This window comes from Tenrec ecaudatus, chromosome 15 (genome assembly GCF_050624435.1).
Source record: "Tenrec ecaudatus isolate mTenEca1 chromosome 15, mTenEca1.hap1, whole genome shotgun sequence".
NCBI lineage: Eukaryota > Metazoa > Chordata > Mammalia > Afrosoricida > Tenrecidae > Tenrec > Tenrec ecaudatus.
The window spans coordinates 26,725,655-26,744,833 of NC_134544.1; the positions used below are offsets into that span (position 1 = coordinate 26,725,655).

Genomic DNA, 19,179 nt, shown 5'->3' on the forward strand with positions numbered 1-19,179 from the left:
GGGGTTGGGAAGGTGAGCATCACAGAATGCCAGGTTATTAGAACAAAGTGTTCTTGTGTTGAGAGAGTACTTGAGTAGAGCCCCAATATCTGTCTGCTACCATAATACATAACATATAAATATATGTACATAGATCTATTTCCCTATTGTCATATGCAAGTATATTTACATATGTACATGCCTGTATTTAGGCCTCTGTAAATGTCCTTTGCCTCCTAGTTCTTTCCTCTATTTCCTTTTACTTTCCACTTGTCCTACTATCATGTCTGGTTTTCATTGAATCCTCTTGATTACATTGCCCTTGATCAAGCCCTACCATGTAGCCTACACCTTCCTCTCCATTGAGTTTAGATCACTTGTTGTTCCCTTGTCCCTGGGTTTGGTAACATACACTTCCTTTCCCCCACCTTCCCCTTTCCTGTGTCCTTTTGGAATTATCAGTCCCATGGTTTACTCCTGTGGATTGTTTATCCTGCCTAGCTTCTCTAGATAGAGATGCAGAGATAATAATAAGCAAAAAAATAAGACAGAGCAAAAGAAACAAAAGAACAACAACAAAACCACCGACAAAAAAAGAAAAGCTTATAAATAGTTTCAGGCCTGTTTGTTGACCTTTTAGGCATATTTCCTGGTCAAGTCTGATGGGGTGACACGCCTTGGCCCCAAAGTCTATTTTTGGTATTCCCTGGGGACTTCCTTGTTCTACTCCCCTTGCTGCTCTGTTGCATGTCCTTAGTGTTTCTCCCTGGTGTGGTGTGGTCAGATCGAGCACAATTTCTGCACTGTGCCTCCAGTGTTGTCCCTCATAGTGCTATGGGTCAAGTGAGGGACATTGAGCCTCATATTGGGACTGGCCCTATGGTCCTCTCTGTGCATTGGCTGCACTGAGCAGGAATATAGTCCTCGGGGCCTGATGGGCCAGGATGTCCTCCACTCTCTCTTTCCCTCTTTGTTGGCTCCTGTGTGCTCTGATCAGATGCACTCCTCTCCCTGAGCTGCAGCTTCAGTGCTGTCCTCTGAAGTGAATTCTTCTGGGGGAAGAGGGTAGTGTCCACATAGTTGGCATTGGGTCCACCTCGCAGACCTCTCTATTGGGTCCCTGTTTCATGCCAGTATGTTGCATTCACGATTTGGCACACTGGGTTGAGGTCTGGTCTCAGCTGTGAGGGATTTTTAGATTCCATTTTCTCTACATTCTGTTCTTTGGTGAAACAGGGAACAGAAAAGGGTGATTAGTGCCTTACTTAACAGCCACTTGCCAGGAACAGGGGTGGGAATTTTAGTGACCTTGTTCTACATGGTTTTCATAATAACAATTCATAGTTGTTTATTATTTTAGTTTTTTGTAAATTAGATCTTTTTTTCAAGGACTTCCAATCTTGTTGATGAATGGAGAGCTTACCATTATCTTGCAGATATTGAAATTAATGAGATGCTTCAGATTGTTCTCTGAACGTGTTTAATCTTCTGTTTCCTGAGATTTGTATGTAGGGAGTTCAGTGAGACATGGGTTGGCTGGTTGGGTTTTTTGTTTTTGACCCAACTTTGTAAATAAACAGGTCTTGCAAAAATAATTTAGAAGCTGTCCCCTTTGCCATGAGACCAGAAGAACTGGATGGTGCCTGGCCACCGCTACTGAACATTTTTGGTCAACGACTGTAGAGGCATATTAGTCAACAGGGAGAAAGGGCAGAATAGTTTCATGTTCTCATGGAGTTCAGACCTTTTGGAACCATGCAAGACCGGATGGCTCTCCAAAACAATTGTCCTAAGATAATCTTTAAACCTTAAACCAAAACTGTCCCCTGACGTCTTCCTGAAAAGCAAACAGTAGTTTAGCTCGACTGGTTAAACTTGCCTGCCTTGATTATTATGCTTTTTAAAGATCCCTGTTCTTCAACCACACTGAAGGACAGAGAGAGACCTTAGAGCAGTGGTTTGCAACCTTCCTAATGCCGTGACCCTTTAGGCCAGGTCCTCCTGTTGTGGTGACCTCCCCCAACCATAAAATTATTTTCGTTATTACTTTGTAATTGTAATTTTGCTACTGTTATCAATCGAGCGACCCCTGTGAAAGGGTTGTTTGTCCCCCAAAGGGGTCGCAACCCACAGTTTGAAAACCACTGCCTTAGACGGTGGTGGGAAAAATCAAGAGGAGGGTGAAAATGATTGCATAACTCAAAGACTCACTGAACTGTACCTGTAGAAACGTGAATAAGTGTGTTTTTACTGCCTATATTCTAGGCAATAGCAACAACCACCACCATTACAGAAAAATTTTGTTTTTCTTTGACCCTCTCTTTTCTAGAGAACCTGGAGTCCTCTTTCTTTCCTTACTGTGTCACCTTGCGTAGTGGACTAACCTCTCTGAGCCTTAATGTCTTCATGTGAAAGCGGTGACAGTACTGCCCCTTCGTCTCAGAACCACTGTCTGGCGGACTGTGAGATTACCCATTAGGAGGGTACAGCACAATGCATCTCAAAGCAGAAAGCGCTCAGTAAACTTGCGCTGCTAATTTTATGTCACAGAGGTGAATATTGGAGACTTTAAACTATCTGACAAGAGCTAGCTGTAGCCATTCAAAGAGTAATTTAAAACTCTTTAAAGCATAACAACATTGTGTCCTAAACCTTCACAGCACAGTTTACTCACAGAACCCCAATTTACTTTGTCAGTGATGTGCCAGTTTCAGGGCCCTTTGAGAGACGATTTTCTTTCCTTTGAGAAAACGCACATGTTTGGGGTAGGGGAGTTTATGCCTGTCTGTTTTCATTGGAGCACAGGAAGACATTTGGCTTGGTATGAAAGCAGAGGTGATGGAAAGACTGCTTGAGAAATGTAACCCGAGTAGCCTGCTTAGCCTCCAACCTAGTAAGCCATCAACTCTCCTCACTTGTCACTTAATATACAATTGCCAGCCAAGGACCATGAATATGGTACTCTGTAGGAATGTCCTTTCAGTAAATGGATGTCTTCAGAGATTTCCGTGGTTTCCTTGGGCTTTGACCTTGAGCTGCTGCTTGGTGTGAGTGTGAGATGCAGTGCTCGTTGTCCTCCTCCTCCTCCCCACACTGAATTGTGAATGTCCTTCCCACACTCTCTGTGAAGGTGGGTGAGCTCAGGGGTTAGACGGCACTGAGAATGCTGCAGGGAGGACTGGCCGCCATTTAAGGTTCACAAATGAGATGTGTTTGAACCCCAGGAAGGAAAACAAATCCAGTTGGTCCCATGCGGAGTCCCTGACCTCCTGTAATCAGCAGTGTTGGCCACGTGACCCACGGAGGGCAGTGTTACTCAACTGGCCAATTGATTGAGTCCGAAATGCTCTTTAGGGTATCCATCAGTGATTTCTAAACTGGGTCTGGATGTGGGTCACTGCATTCGGATGAGCCACCCAAGTGACCATTCCGCTCAGCACGCATGTATTGAGCACATAGCGCATCCCAGTAAATCAACTTGGTGACATAGGTTGTCAGTTCACTTGGGTTAGTTGGACAGCCTTGGCATTGAGAGAGAATTTAGTTAGAATCTTGTTTATTTATTCCTTACTGTGTAACCTCAGAGACCAGTGTCGCTGCTCTCCTTATTGTGTTTGCTTCACGACATGAGTCAAGTCCACCAGTTCTTGGAATGTGGTTATGAACTTGAATCGTGCTATGGATCCTTCTTCCCACTGATGGGTGTGCTCTGTACGGTTTCATATTCTCTGCAAGTCTGTGTCCTTGCTCTCCAAAGGTCACTGTGCCAGCTTTGTTTGTGGCAAGCATGAAGGAATTTCTTCATAATTTCTGACCCCAAGTGATAGATTGGGGTTTAGAGAGAAGGATCACTAAGGTTTTTTGAGTCTCGGTGTGCTTTGGGAACAACAGCTGGATTTATTCCACACACATGAACTGAATGTGTACTGTTTGCCAAACTCTTTATTGCCCACGAGAAGTACACAGCCCAACAAGGAGCTGCTGACATACAGACAGAAAGTTCTGGACTAATTAATGTAAGCAACGTTGCACAGTGAAACACAAATGAACTAGGCATAGATGCTTTGTAGATGATTACTTCATATTCAGAATGAAGTCTTCTAGGCCTTACAGGGAGGAATAAAATGGCATGTATCAGGTAGTTTGGAATGTAACTTGTAAAGGTAACAATTGTGGGAGACGCATGCAGGCAGGCAAGGGATGTAGGACTGAGGTCTTGAAGAGTCTGGTAGGATGCACTTGGGAGCTTGCAGGATTTTGGATACATCCGTCCAGCAATTGAAAAGAACTAAACCAGCAGAAGAGCCGTCGTGGCACACTGATGGAACAGCGGGCTGCTAACCCCGAGGTTGGTGGTTTGAACCTGCCATCCTCGGACTTCCATAGTCTGCGCTGTGAAGATTGACAGCGGCGTTTGCACTGAGTAGCGCTGTGAATTGCAATTGACGCTGCAGCTGCGGGGTTTTGATTTCAAGCCAACGTGAGACTGAACAGATGGACCTCAGTTTGCTCCCTCTGGCAGGAACCTGCAGGTTAGCCCGGAGAGGAGTCAAGTAAGAGGAAGGAATGCTATTTGGAAAGTTTGAGGGATTTGTGGGGGCTGGGGCACGGTGAGTTTCAAGGTAGCTGAATTTGCTTACCTGGGCTGAAATGGGGAGATCACGAATTAAAGCCTGGCAGAGGGAGTGAGAAAAAGTCAGAGGAGAAGTCAGAGGAGTCGGCTGTAATTGAGGGGCCCTAGACATTGCTTGGTTATGAAAGATTAGTACGAGAGGGGATTTGTGCTTGGGTTACAATGTCCTCAACCAAGAAGGAGACAGGAACGAACAGTAGGGGGTTTGTGAAGTCTTTGGAGAGAGGAGTTCCCTTTGGAACATGTTGGTTTTGAAGTGCTGCTGATGCGTCCAGTGGAGATGACCAGTCGGCAATCAGATACCAAAGTGTGACTTTCAGTGCAGAGGAAAACCATCGATTTAGGAACCATTCCCATTTAAGTGTTGACTGACCGTGAGAGCACAGGCGGTGGTGGAACTGGTTGGATTGAAAAGCGCACTATGGAAACACCCTAGGTGGAAGTAGCATAGGGACTAAAGGAGGACCGAGGCTTCATGATGAAGAAGCAGGTGTCAGTAGAATCTCCAGAAGACAGCAGTCCTGTCATGTGGGACTTGCATTGAAACGCAGGCCACTCACTTTGCTGGAGCTCTGTCTGCCTGGGACAAAGCATTTCTTTCTTTTTTTAAAAATCATTTTATTGGGGGCTCATACAATTCTTATCACAATCCATCCATCCATCCTTTGTGTCAAGCGCATATGTACATTTGTTGCCATCATCATCCTCAAAACATTTGCCTTCTACTTGAGCCCTTAATATCAACTGCTCATTTTCCCCCTTCCTCCCCACTCCCCTCATCTCATGAACCCTTCATCATTCATAAGTTATTATTATTTTGTTCTATGTTATACTGTCTGACCTCTTCCCCCGTCCTCTTCTCTGCTGTCCATTCCCCAGGGAGGAGGCTATACGTAGATTCTTGTAATCAGTTCCCCCTTTCTACCCTACATTCTCTCTACCCTCCAGGCATCGCCACTCTCACCACTTGGCCTGAAGGAGTCATCTGTCCTGGATTCCCTGTGTTTCCAGTTGCTATCTGTACCAGTGTACATCCTCTGGTCTAGCCAGATTTGGGATCATAATTGTAGGGGAGGGGGAAGTATTTAAGAACTAGAGGAAAGTTATATGTCTCATTGTTGCTACCCTGCACTCTGACTGGCTCATCTCCTCCTCACAACCCTTCATTAAAGGGGTGTCTAGTTGGCTACCGATGGGCTTCGAGTCTCCACTCTGCACTCACCCACATTTACAATGATGTGATTTTTTCGTTCCTTGATGCTTGGTACCCGATCCCTTCGACAGCTTGTGGTTACACAGGCTGGTGCGTTTCTTCCATGTGGGTTTTGTTGCTTCTGAACTAGATGGCCACTTGTTTATCTTTGAGCCTCCAAGACTCCAGACGCTATATCTTTTGATAGCCGGGCACCATCAGCTTTCTTCACATTTTCTCATGCACACATTTGTCTTCATTGATCGTATCAGGGAGGTGGGCACCCATGGGACAAGGCATTTCTATCTTAAGTGGTACTTTGCACCTGCCTTTGCCTCTTGTTTCGGAACTTGGGGAAAACATTGTATCCTTTGACTCTTTGGACGGTGGCTTTCAGTCTGTGATCTGTGGGGCACTGTGAATTCTTACACATCAAGAAGATCAAGGGTAAGGTCCGATGTTTTGAGGGGAAGGAAACTGAAGATCTGCTGCTTCAAAGCATGTAGAGCAGCTTGGTTTTCATTTGTTTTCTTGACTTTGGTGTAACATTGTACTTGGAGCAACAAGGCAGCTCTAAGAAATTTGAAGACTGCCTAGAGGGGCTGTAAGATAACCTTCAAGTGTGAACAGCCACATAACTAATAGCTGGTCTTCAGGTTTTCTACAGAAGAAGGAGAGGATAGTAGACAGAGACTAGCTTAGGCTTGATGGGGATTTCATTCAGAGGTTCACCTTAGTGTCTCTGTGTGGGTAAGGATCACTGTCCTGATTCTCATTAGGAGTGAAGCTCTGCTACACAACTCTGCTCTGTTAAATTCTTATATTAAAAATCTTTTTACATGTCTTACCCAGGTACTGACTCAGAAGATCTTTTGGAAGAATTGATCTGCTGTTTGATGGAGCTAATCACTGATATTCCACTCTTGTAAGTTCAGATTCTGTTAGAACCCATTTTTTTCTTTTAAAAATATATTGAATAACGATAACTGACTGCACTGTGCAGTGTTTTGGAGCTGGGGTATAGTATTTGTGTGGTCCTGCTGGGGACATTACATCTGTGGAACTTTTAACTGTGTTGCCTAATACTTGCCCGCCATCAAAGTAAGAATTTGGCGATGTAAAGGGGAAAATAGCCAAACTCTTCAGCAACATCAAGCATATGGTAGGCACAGGTATTGGGACTCAAACCAGACTCGCCACCAAGTTGAGGCCTACTCCTAGTGGCCCTATAGGACAGGCCAGAACTTCCCCTGGGGGTTTCCGAAACTGTACTCTGCACTGGAGTAGAAACCCTCATCTTTCACCCACAGAGCAGCTAGTGGTTTTGAACTGCTGACCTCTCAGCAGCCCAGCATATTGCCACTGCACCACCAAGGCTCTTAAATTGACCAACAGCCTTTGGTAACTAAGGATTTAAGACGCAGGTTATCTGGAAGTTAAGTTGATTTGCTCTGATATATATTTTTTTTAAACAATTTATTGGGGCTCATACAATTCTTATCACAGTTCATACATATACATACATCAATTGTATAAAGCACATCTGTACAGTCTTTGCCCTAATCATTTTTTTCTCCTCTTTTCTTTTTTTACATTTTATTAGGGACTCCAACAACTCTTACCACAATCCATACATATACATACATCAATTGTATAAAGCACAACCATACATTCCCTGCCCCAATCATTCTCAAGGCATTTGCTCTCCACTTAAGCCCCTTGTTGCTCTGATATTTTGACACTACCCGTTGGTGGCAGGAAGGACCAGTTGTCTACATAGTTGCCTTTCCAGCTTTCCTTGAAACTAGAGTTGGGCAGTGAGCCACAAGGGATAACCTTCAAATGAGACCTCTGGCTAAAGCTTATTCAGGGGGACTGCATTAGTCTGGGTTGACTAGAGAAACAAATTCATAGACACTCATGTGTATAAGAAAGAGCTTTATATACAAGAGGGATTGAATATTGAGAAAACATCCCAGCCCAGTCCAGATCAAGTCCATAAGTCCAATATTAGCCCCTTTGTCCGATACCAATCTATAAATTCCTCTTTAGACTCACGCTACACATGCAATGACACTGAATGCAGGCAGATCACAGGCCAGTGGGTGGATAGTTTTGTGGATCCAGTGGCGGTGGAAGCATCTCAGCACTGGCAGGAGTCTCCACGTGGCTCCTTCGGCTCCGGGGCTCTGGCGTAGCACCATGTGTCCTCTCAACAGGAATGTCTCCCAGAGAGTGAGTGTGTGTCCCGTCTCCAGTGAGCTATAGATCTCCTTAGCGCCTCCCAATGAGGTCATCAAGCTGCGACCTGCTTGACAGGCTAAACCCCACCCCTTCACTCTTTAAGTCTCAAATTGACAACAGATTATGTAACTACCAAGGGACTGGCACAGCCAGGAGGCATACCCCTTCCCAGCTTTCTGAAATGTGTATGAGGGGTTGCTGGCCCATTTAGGCACCACAAGACTCACTAAGGACTCGGCTTTCACATTTCTATGAAGCTGCTGAACCAAAGCCAGCTACTGCCAACTCCCCAGCCCCTGGACATTCTATGTGAGAAAAATAGACCCTTACTTAAGATACATTGAATGAGCTTTTATTTTCACAGTTCTATCAGATTGACTAGGTCAATCCAGTTTGTTACTTTTAAAACAGTATCAATTTAAAAATATTGTCTCTCTGAAGTGCCTTTATAGATAACCCCTTCCAATGTTACCTTTTCTTAATGAAATTTTAATATCACAGACATACTGTGTGCATGTATTTATGTACTGTGGCCCTTTCGAGGGCCAGAAACAATTGTAATAGCTATGATTGTTGTTGGTGCTGCCCCGTAAAGATCCAATTTTCAAACAGATTTTTTTATTACAGTGAAGGTTTATTTTATTTAAAAGCAATTTTAAAAAACAATATACATTTTAATTCTTTGAAATAATTATGACAAAGATTCATTTTCATGTTTTGTAAAAATAATACTGAAGGGACATTGGCATGTCTGTTACACTTTTAATTAAAGTTTTCAATATAGACACCGACATTAAAAAAGCAGACCTTGCTGGAAACTTTTGTGATACAGTCTTTATGTTAATGTAATTTAAAATTTTATTTCTGCAATTATATTTTTAGTTGAGCAGTTCTGCCGTTTGTCAATGTCAATCTCTTGGAAATCCCGTGTGCTTTCCATAATTGCTTTCTGAAAATTTAGAGTAGAAGGGATCAATTTTTAAAACACTACTTTCTAAACTTTAAGTCATTTTATTGGTGCTCATACAACTCTTATCACAATCCATACATACATCAATTGTGTAAAGCACACTTATACATTCAATACACTCATTTTCCTTTTTCCCTCTCCTACTCTGTCCCCACTCCCCCCTACCTCATGAACCCTTCATAATTCATAAATTATTAATTTTTTTGGTTTTTTTCCATAAATTATTTTACCTTACACTGCCCAGCATCTCCCTTCACCCACCTTTCTGTTGCCCATCCCCTAGGGAGGAGGTTATATGTAGATCCTTGTGATTGGTTCCCCCTTTTTTACCCCATCTTCCCTCCTGGTATCGCCACTCTCACCACTGGTCCTGAGGGGTTCATCTGTCCTAGATTCCCTGTGTTTCCAGTTCCCATCTGTACCGCTGTGCATCCTCTGGTCTAACCAGGTTTGCAAGGTAGAATTGGGATCATAATAGTTGGGGGGAGGAAACGTTTAAGAACTAGAGGAAGTTTGTGAGTTTCATTATTGCTACACTGAACCCTGAGTAACTCATCTCCTCCCCACCATCCCTCTGCAAGGGATGTCCAGTTGTCTACAGATGGGCATTGGGTCCCCATCACATGCTCTCCTCATTCACGATATGATTCTCCTTCCCTCCCCTCCCTCCCTCCCCTGCCCGCCTTTGGTGCTTGAAACCTGGTCCCCTCGGCCCTTCATGATCACACATGTTGGTGTGTTGCTTCCATGTGGGCTTTGTTGCTTCTGGGCTAGATGGCCACTTGTTTACTTTCAAGCTTTTAAGACCCCCGATGCTGTATCTCTTGATAGGCAGGCACCATCAGCTTTCTTCACCACACTTACTCATGCACACATTTGTCTTCAGCGTTCATGTGGGGAAGGTGAGCACACAGTGATGGTTTTTGTTCTTTGGTGTCTGCTATCTGATCCCTTCAACACCTCGTCTTCATACAGGCTTTTGTGCTTCTTCTCTGTGGGCTTTGTTGCTTCCAAGCTAGATGACCGCTTGTTTGCCTTCAAGCCTGTAAGACCCCAGACACTATATCTTTTGATAGTCGAGCACCGTTTGTTTGTGCACACGTCTGTCTTCAGCAATCATGTCGGGTAGGTGGGTATCATGAAATGACTGTTTAGCTGAGCAAGGTGCTCTTGTATTAAGGGAATGCATGCGAGGAGGTCCAATGTCTACCTGCTCTCCTACTACTAAACCTATAAATATATGCACATAGGTCTATTTCCCCCATAATCATAAATATATTTACATATGTACATGTCTGTATTTAGACTTGTATGTATGCCCTTTGCCTCCTACTCCTTTCATCTATTTCCTTATGCTTTCCTCCTGTCCCATTACCATGTTCAGCCTTCATTCTGGTTTCAGTAATTCCTCTCAGTTACCTTGCCCTTGGTCACTCTCAACCAGTCCTCCCTGCCACTGGTTTTGAACCACTCGTTCCCTTGTTAAAAGCAATTTTATTGAGTTATATTTAATATCTCATGCAATTCCTTAGCTCATCCAGATTCAGAAGGGTTGTGCATTCATCACTACAATTCCCTTTGGAACATTTTTGTCTTCCTTGTCCCCACTGCTGTAAGCTTTTGCGTGTAAAGGAGTCGTTTTTGAATGAAGGAAGTGGATTGTGAAGTGAATCTTCCCAGAATCTGTCAGCATAGGCTAGGGTTGGAAGTAGTCCTGCACCCGTGGCCCAATAAGGAAGGAGAAAAATGTGCTCCTGGCTGTTGTTGGACATGGGTGTAGCATCTGTCATTTTCAGATAGGTTCAGAGAGCCATTAAACCCACTTGGAACCTTTGAGTCTAGGAAGTAGGGCTTCGACCACTGAGACCACTGTGTGTGTGGGCAGGAGGGGGAGGGCATTTCCCATGCAGGTTGGAGACTGTTGCAGTCACAGAACAGTTCTTTACAAGCCGAATGTCCTTCCTAACAGAACTTAGGCATTGTGTGTGGTAGCAAGACATGCCCAGCAAGGAGCCCTGTCAGCACAGCCTGTTAAGCATGGGGCCACTGACCAAAAAATTGACCGCTCAGCTCAGCAATCAGTCTGTGGGAGCAAGCCGAGGCCCTCTGTGTCTGTGAAGATGGACAGCCTTGGACACCCCACTCTGTCCTGTGGGCTAGCTGGGCGTCAGCGTGAATTCTGGCAGTGAGTTCATTTGCCCAGCTTGCTTTTCATATACCATGGTAGCTCCGTGTGGCCACATGGCATAGTCCGGGCTAGTGAGAGTCATGCAGAAGCCAGGAGCTTCCAGAGTGTGTACCCTTCCACCCTTTGGACGTTGCCCTTGCCGTCTTTCCTGGAATGTGGAGGCAGTGCATCTTGGAACCATGTGGGCCGCATGGCACTTGGGAGCAATAGCATCCCATGAGCCATCAGTAATCCAGAGATGTGATGACATTATAAAATCCTCCTATCAGTCCTGATGACTTAAATCTTTTTTTCTCACCTGAAAAAAAACAAACACTTGTTTAATTTTATTTTAATTTATTAAGCTTTGAGACAGTCCGAAGACACAGACAGATCATTTGGCTGAGGGAGGGCATTAGCACGAGGTCAGAAGGGCGCCCGACAAACACCTGTGTTGCCCAGCCTACTGTGTTAGGTTTTTACTGTGTTATGTATGGTCAAATGCAATTCTTATGGCCACAACTCTGCAAAATACTGTAAAAGTGGAAATTCTTTGATCGGACTTAGATGACTCAAAAACTAGAGGATGCTCACACCTAAGGTTAAAATATTTTTTATTAGTTTCACATTCTTCACTTTCTGTACATGCATACATATAAACTTCAACATTTTTCTTATATTCCTCTCTTTATTACTTGTAAGCTAATGTGTATTAGCTGTTGTGACTTAGAGATGTCCATGTGGGGATATCTTATGTGTAGGCAGTTGAGTGGACTTGGAGTTTAGGAGTGTCCTAGTTTAGAATATGGATTGTATTATAGTCCAAATGCAGCTGGTCATTGATTGAGGAGGACAGACAGAATCATCAGTGGAGAGCATGGAAGAGATGACACGAGGATTTACACCTAAGGCACCTTCACTAAGTAAAAGTTAAATCAATCTATAACTCCCTCCCAGGGGGACGAACAATGGAAAAGTGGCTGAGAGGCGATGGAGGATGATATACGATATGAAAATAATAATCTATAACTCAGCAAGTGTTCGTGAGGGCAGGCGGGGGAGGAAGGGTGAAGAAATGGGGAGCTGGTGTGGGGCTCAAGTGGGAAGAGAATGCTTTGAAAATGATGATGGCGGCATAAGTGCAAATGTGCTTGGTACACTGCATGAGTGTGTGATTGTGATAAGAGCTGTAAGCCCCAATAAAAGTATTTAATGAAAAAAAGTATTATCAGGAGATTGGCTAAAATAAAAAAATGTCTTGCCTAGAAAATAAAAAAGAATCAAAACTATAAAATAACCATATAAGTTAATATTCTATAAGTAGAAACAAATCCGTTAGATACAGCCAGTGCATCCGAAGAACGAAATGAACCAGCAGCAGCGGGAGTATGGCTCCCTGGGTGCCACATGGTTAAGCACCCACGACTAGCCAGACGGTTGGTGACTCACACCCACTCGGAGTGCGTCCGCAGACAGGCCATGAAGACTCTGGGGAGCCGTTCTGCATGTGGGCTTGCTGTGAGTTCCAAAGAACTTGATAACAGCTTCAAAAACCACAACAATCTAGCAGTTACCATTGTGTGGCCATGGCCTTTTGTGGGCAGGGTTTTGGGAACTGGTATTTCCTCCTTGGAGGCGGGAGACACTCACTCTCTCGGCCCACTTCCTGCGAGACCTTTCTGACAAGAAGCCACACGAAGCTACCCTGATGCAGCCAGAACCCTGGGAGCCAGAGAATCCATGTGGAGATCCCTGCCAGCACTGAGATGCTTACAACACCACTGGATCCCCAAGACTACCCACCCACTGGCCTGGGATCTTCCTGCATTCAGCGGCATTGCGTGTGTTTCATGAGTCTGAAGAGTATACAGTGGTATCGGACATATGGGCTAATACTAGATTTGTGGACTTGATCTGGACTGGGTTCTGGGATGTTTTCTCAATATTCAATTGCTCTTGTATGTAAAGCTCTTTCTTCATGCATATATGAGTGTCTGTACATTTGTTTCTCTAGTCTATCTGGACTAACCACAGTATAAATATTAATGGAGCAGACAGCCTCCTCTTTCTCCTGAGGAGTGGCTGAGAGGTTTGAACTGCCAGTCTGTGATTATCAGCCCAATCCCTCACCCACAGTGCCACCCAGACCTGATTTTCATGTGTTTTCCCATCGTACTTATCCTGGTGTGTATCACAGTTTGTTGAGGGAAAGCATTGAATAAATATAAACTACTTTGTACAATTTAAGAACTAAAATAAGGTGGGAATAAATGAATGGAGAAGGGAGGAGAAACACGTGTCTTGTCTACTTAAGTCAGTGTGTATGCAAGGCTTCACCTGCGCCTGATTTTCTTTCATAAATAGCACCAGTGCTGTTACATGGACCTCATTACCATCCATGTTTGCTAGACGAGGGCCTTCTCACCTGTCTGTTGGGAAGGTGTCTTGGAGTGATGCTCAGAGGCATGGAAATAGTAAATCGGTTTGGACGGTGAATAAAGTTTGAGCGCCGTGAAGAGACCAGCCACTTACACACTCTTGAGAAGCAAGCAGTGTTGTAATATATCAAACATTTCAGTGTTCTAATATGTTTATACTTTTTAAACGAGCTGAAAATGCACAGACAACCAGATGTCTTGTATTTTGTACACTCAGCTGAAACCAGCTGCTGAAACCATTTCTTATGATTTAATGTTCTTGGCACTTCACCCTACAAGAAGGTTTGTCTTGGTAACGGTTTCCATGTGAAACCAAATGACTCTTTGTACATTTCATGTACTTCCACTGTAGTGCCAGGTTGTGGCTCAGGCTGAAACTTATGAGAGACGCTCGGCCCGTGAAAGCAGGGGGCACTGCCACCCTGGCATGGCAGGCTTGGCACAGTTAGCATTGTGTGCCAGCGCTGCATTAGCTGGAAAATACTGAGAGGAACCTGCATTTACTGGTCTACAAAGGGTAATTCAAAACTAACAAACAGTTCTTACACGACCCTGTTCAGTTATTCTATGACTGTTGAAAGCAAAATGACTGGGCAGTGCGCATGTGTACACCTACACCCCTGTACAAGGAATCTTCTGACTGGGAGTGCGCATGTGTACACGTACACCCCTGTACAAGGAATCTTCTGAACGTTCATGGAAATGCATATTATGAAAAAAAACGATGTATGGTTTTGAAACTATTGATTGTACCAAAATAAACTTGTACTCATTTGTTATGTATCTGAACAGGATCCAGTGTGAGGCACTAGGAAGGATAAAAGACATGAGTATAAAAAGAGCCCCTATCAGAAAAACATGCATTCTGCCAAAATTAAAGCAAGAACAAACATCCTAAATGTATGGTGAGGCTTGGGTAGAAGAATGGTGAAGTTGTTGTCTTATGAGAAGTTTATGGGGACAATGTCCCAAAGAAGCCGGCGGGTTACAAAGGAATAACTCATTTTGAGAAGGGACAAGATGTTGAAGATGAAGCTCATAGGAGCAGGCCATCCACGTCAATTTACCAGGCGACAATTGTGTTCTTGCACTAATGGAAGGAACTGATGGCTAACAGCACAAGTCATCACCTGCCTCTTAGCTCAGTTGGTTCAGCTTATAAAGTTCTGACAAAAAAAACCCCTGAAATTGAGTAAACTTCCCACTCTGTGGATGCCAGTGGACAGCTGCAGACAAGAACACGGTTTTCGGTGCGAGCTCTGAACAACTGGGTGAAAGATTCTCAAGATCCGTTTCCAGGCAGAACTGTGATAGAATAGGAAACATGGTTCCACCAGTGCCATCCTGAAGACCAAGCACAGCCATGGCTAGCCAGAGGTGGAAGTGGTGCACACACAGCCAAAGGGGACCACTCGGGAGCAAAGGTCACGGCAATGCTTTTTTTGGGATGCTCAGAGCATCAGAGCATTTTGCTCGTTTACTTTCTGGAGAGTCAAAAGAATGATAAAATCTCCTTATGAGCGTGTTTTGAGAAAGTTAGCCAAAGTTGTAGGGGGTAAAAAAAATGCCTGGGAAAGTTTCCTGCAAAACTTCTTCCCCGACAGGGCTCCTGCTCATTCTTGTCATCAGTCAAGGGCAATTTTGTATAGAGTTTTGACGCCAAATCCTTAGGCATCTACCTTGTAATCCTAATTTAGCTTCTCTTGATGACTTCTTTTTGTTTCCTAATCTTGCAAAATCTCTAAAGGGCACCTGCTTTTCTTCCGTTGACAGTGTAAAAGAGACTGCATTGATGTAGTTAAATCCCAGGCCTTTCTGTTCTTTCTGGGTAGGTAGGGTGACTTACAAAAATGACTTGACCCTGATGGAGCTCATGTCAAGAAAGTTTATATTTTTCATTTTCATCTTTGAGTTCTGCTTTTCTGCAGACTTTGTGAAGTTCTCTTGCATAACTAAGTTTGATTTATTTTTATTACATGAATAGGATCAGCTATAGTAATTAGATAAAAGCCCAGAATATGTAGGTATTTTTTTTTAAACCCCAAAACTTTATTATGATTTGGGTGAAAGTTTACCGAGCAAACTGATTTTCCGCTCGCAGGCCTCATGCATGCAGCTTTATGGCATTGCTCACAGTCCCTACCGTGCAACAGTACCCGTCGGCTTCCGGTTCGGTTCTTCCGTTCTCCTACCCTTCCTGCATCACATTAGATCACATTAGAAGGTCCTAGAGCAGTGGTTCTCAACCTTCCTAGCGCTGCGACCCTTGAATACAGTTCCTCATGTGGTGGTGACCCCCCAATCATAAAATTATTTTCATTGCTACTTCATCACTGTCATTTTGCTACTGTTATGAATTGGGAGACCACTGTAGGCCACGACCCACAGATTGAGAACTGCTGTCCTAGAGATTGGGAGGCAAAAGTAGAACAAAAGTCAGAATTATAAGGGAAGCAGGCTTATTGACCAGATACAGACTGGTGGGACCATCAAGGCTATGTTGAGAACCTTTATTTCTTAGAATTCTGAAGGCATTGATATGTGGCTGTCAGTGTCGCTCAAACAAGCTCTGATGCCATTTGATTTTCATGGCTTTGTAGTAGTCCATCATTACTCCCCCCCTCCCCCCCGTAACATTTTAGAATCTTAGGTGTATCTCTATATAATTCTGAAATTCAATGATGTGTTTGGGTGTGATTACTGTTTTTTCTTAACTGTATAGGGCAGTGGTAGTGTGTATGTGGTAGCCAGTTAGTGGACTCGGTTACTCATCAGGTGGTTGAAGGTGTGAGTGGATTCTGATTCTTAGTGACTCTCTGGGACAGACTAGCACGGCCCCTTTGGGTTTCTGAGACTGTCATTCTTTACAGGAGTAGACAGCTTCATCTTTGCCCCACGAAATAGATGGGGTTCCACCCTCACACCTTGCGGACAGCACCTCTGTGCATAGCCTACCGTGCCGCTGCCAGAGCTGTTCCCGGACATTGGGAGGTTCCCTTCAGAAAGGCCTGCTGATGAGTCTGCCTGTGAGAAACCAGTCTCCGATGCTGGGACACAGAGGTGGGTCAACTAGGTGGCCACTGGGTACTTATGGTCAGGAAATCCAGGGTCTTCCGCTTAGGACAGTTTTGTGTATGATTTCTTCTTCTTCTCCCCCCTTGTTCATAGAATTCCTATTCTAGGGTTTAACTTCGTAGATGTAGCTTGTCTCTGATGTCAGCCATTTCTAAACAGTACTGTGCCGATTTCTTATGTGACAGATGTTTGATGGGGTATAGGCAGAGATTACGCTGGGTCTTAAACATCTGGTTTCTTCCTGTAAGGAGACTGGGCAGTCTCCTCGCCACTTCCAGTTCCTTTTTGATCACCTTGAATTCCTGGAAACTCTTGCCCTTCAATGGTCCTTTGTTTTGTGAATACACAGTTTTGAGTTAAATAAATTGTACTTGGTACTCCTAGACCCACCACAGATTCCGTAATTGTTCAGTTTTTAGCATATTTGCTTTCTCATCTCACCAACCTAACTAAAAATTTAAAATTTCTTTAGAGTATTTATAAAAGTTTCTACTCCTTGGTATTTCACTTTATTTCAAGATTATGTCTGGCTATATTTTATTACTACGTATCTAGTCTCTGAGAAATCAGAAAACTCTGGAATGGGTATTTGAGCTAAGGTCTCCCTGCTGGTCCTAGCATGGAATCCATGTTTCTTGACTCCAAACTTCTAAGTATTTCCTGTTACTTTATTGAGACCTTATACATGAGGCGTATTAGCATTTCTTGGATTGATTAACTTTTCCAACTAGATATTGCTGTTATTGGTAGTATTGTGGATTAAAATATGCACCCCAAAACTGTGTGTTATAAACATTAACCTCAGTGGCTGTGGTTATAATTCCACTTGGAAATGAGTTATCTTCGTTGTGAGTGGGATTGGTTTAATGTAGTGTGTCTTAAATTCATTCTTCTATGAGATATAAAAGAGATTAAACAAGGTTGCAGCGCAAAGATGGAGAGAGGTATTAAGCCCTGAGGAGATCACCCAGGAGCCAGAAGCTCAGAGACAAGGACCTTCCCCTAGAGGTCACAGTAGGAGAACCTGCCTTGGAGCCAGCACTCCAAATTAGGACTTGTAGACTCCTCCAATGTAAGAAAATTCCTATCTGTGGTGGAGCCACCCACCCACCGAGGTACGAGTACTTCTGTCATAGCTGTGCTAGCTAACTATGAAAGGAACGATAGGTAGTAATGTATATTGATGTAAGCCCAATACTTCTAAAATTTGATCTTAATCCTTTAAACTCATTCGTTGTTTGTGCTAAACTTATGCTCCGTTTATAGTGCCATCAGGGTTCTTACCCGGTAGAGTACAGGAGCATGTGTTTCCCCTCCACAGTTACTACTTTGCCCATAGCCAACACTAACACCATTGCGTGGAAGCTTTTGTCTGTATCCAAGTCTTTCCCTCTGCCTCAGAGCAGCAGTTCAAGGTCATTGCAGGGCTCCCCTCCACCCCCCACCCCCGCCCCCCTGGCCTCACATGAAATTAATAACTCGCTCCAACAGTAGTTTGTCCTAGGACATTTCCAGACCAGATGGTGGAAAGTTCCTGGGCTAATGTGACAGCCAGGGTAACATGTTGGCTGTTGAAAGTTGATTTGGTTTTGGCGATTGTGTAATGAAAATCTTCGGAAGATTATACAGGGACATTAGAACCTTTTTTTCTTCTTTTAAAAACCACTACAGTCAGCATGGTAGAATTCTTTCTAGTTTCTTTCAAGTGCTGACTTCTCTGATCCTCTCCTCTGATTACTTGGCACTTAGGTAATCCAATTAATATGTTGTAAAAAATGTGTTTTCTAGATAGTGTCTGGGGTCTTAAAGGCTTGAAGGTAAACAAGCGGCCATCTAGCTCAGAAGCAACAAAGCCCACATGGAAGAAGCACACCAGCCTGTGCAATCACGAGGTGTCGAAGGGATCAGGTATAAGGCATCATCAGAACAAAAAAAATCTTTCCATAGTGAATGAAGGGGGAAGTGCAGAGTGGAGACCCAAAGCCCATTTGTCGGCCACTGGAGATCCCCTCACAGAGAGAGGGGTCTATGGGAGGAGATGAGTCAGTCAGGGTGCGATGTAGCACCGATGAAGAATACAGCTTTCCTCCAGTTCCTAATTGCTTCCTCCCCCGCAACTATCACGATCTGAATTCTACCTTGCAAGTCTGGATAGAGCAGAGGATGCACACTGGTGCAGATAGGAGCTGGAGGCACAGGGAATCCAAGGTGGATGATACCTTCAGGACCAGCGATACTGGGAGGGTAGAGGGAGAGTGGGTTGGAAAGAGGGAACCGATTACAAGGATGTACATGTGACCTCCCTGGGGGATGGACAACAGAAAAGGGGGTGAAGGGAGACGTGGGACAGGGCAAGATATGACAAAATAATCATTTATAAATTATCAAGGGCATGAGGGAGGGGGAACATGGAGGGAGGGGAAAAAAGAGGACTTGATGCAAAGGCCTTAAGTGGAGAGTAAATGCTTTGAAAATGATGAG

General features: G+C 44.0%; 1 protein-coding gene across 5 annotated transcripts in view; it reads left to right on the forward strand.

Moving 5' to 3' along the window:
• DYM (dymeclin) overlaps positions 1-19,179 on the forward strand; it is a 296,719-nt gene that overhangs the window by 58,026 nt on the left and 219,514 nt on the right. For all 5 annotated transcript variants that reach the window (XM_075532630.1, XM_075532631.1, XM_075532626.1 and 2 more), the window contains exon 6: positions 6,657-6,729. In XM_075532630.1, the coding sequence (XP_075388745.1) occupies positions 6,657-6,729 (73 nt within the window). The remainder of the gene's footprint in view (positions 1-6,656; positions 6,730-19,179) is intronic.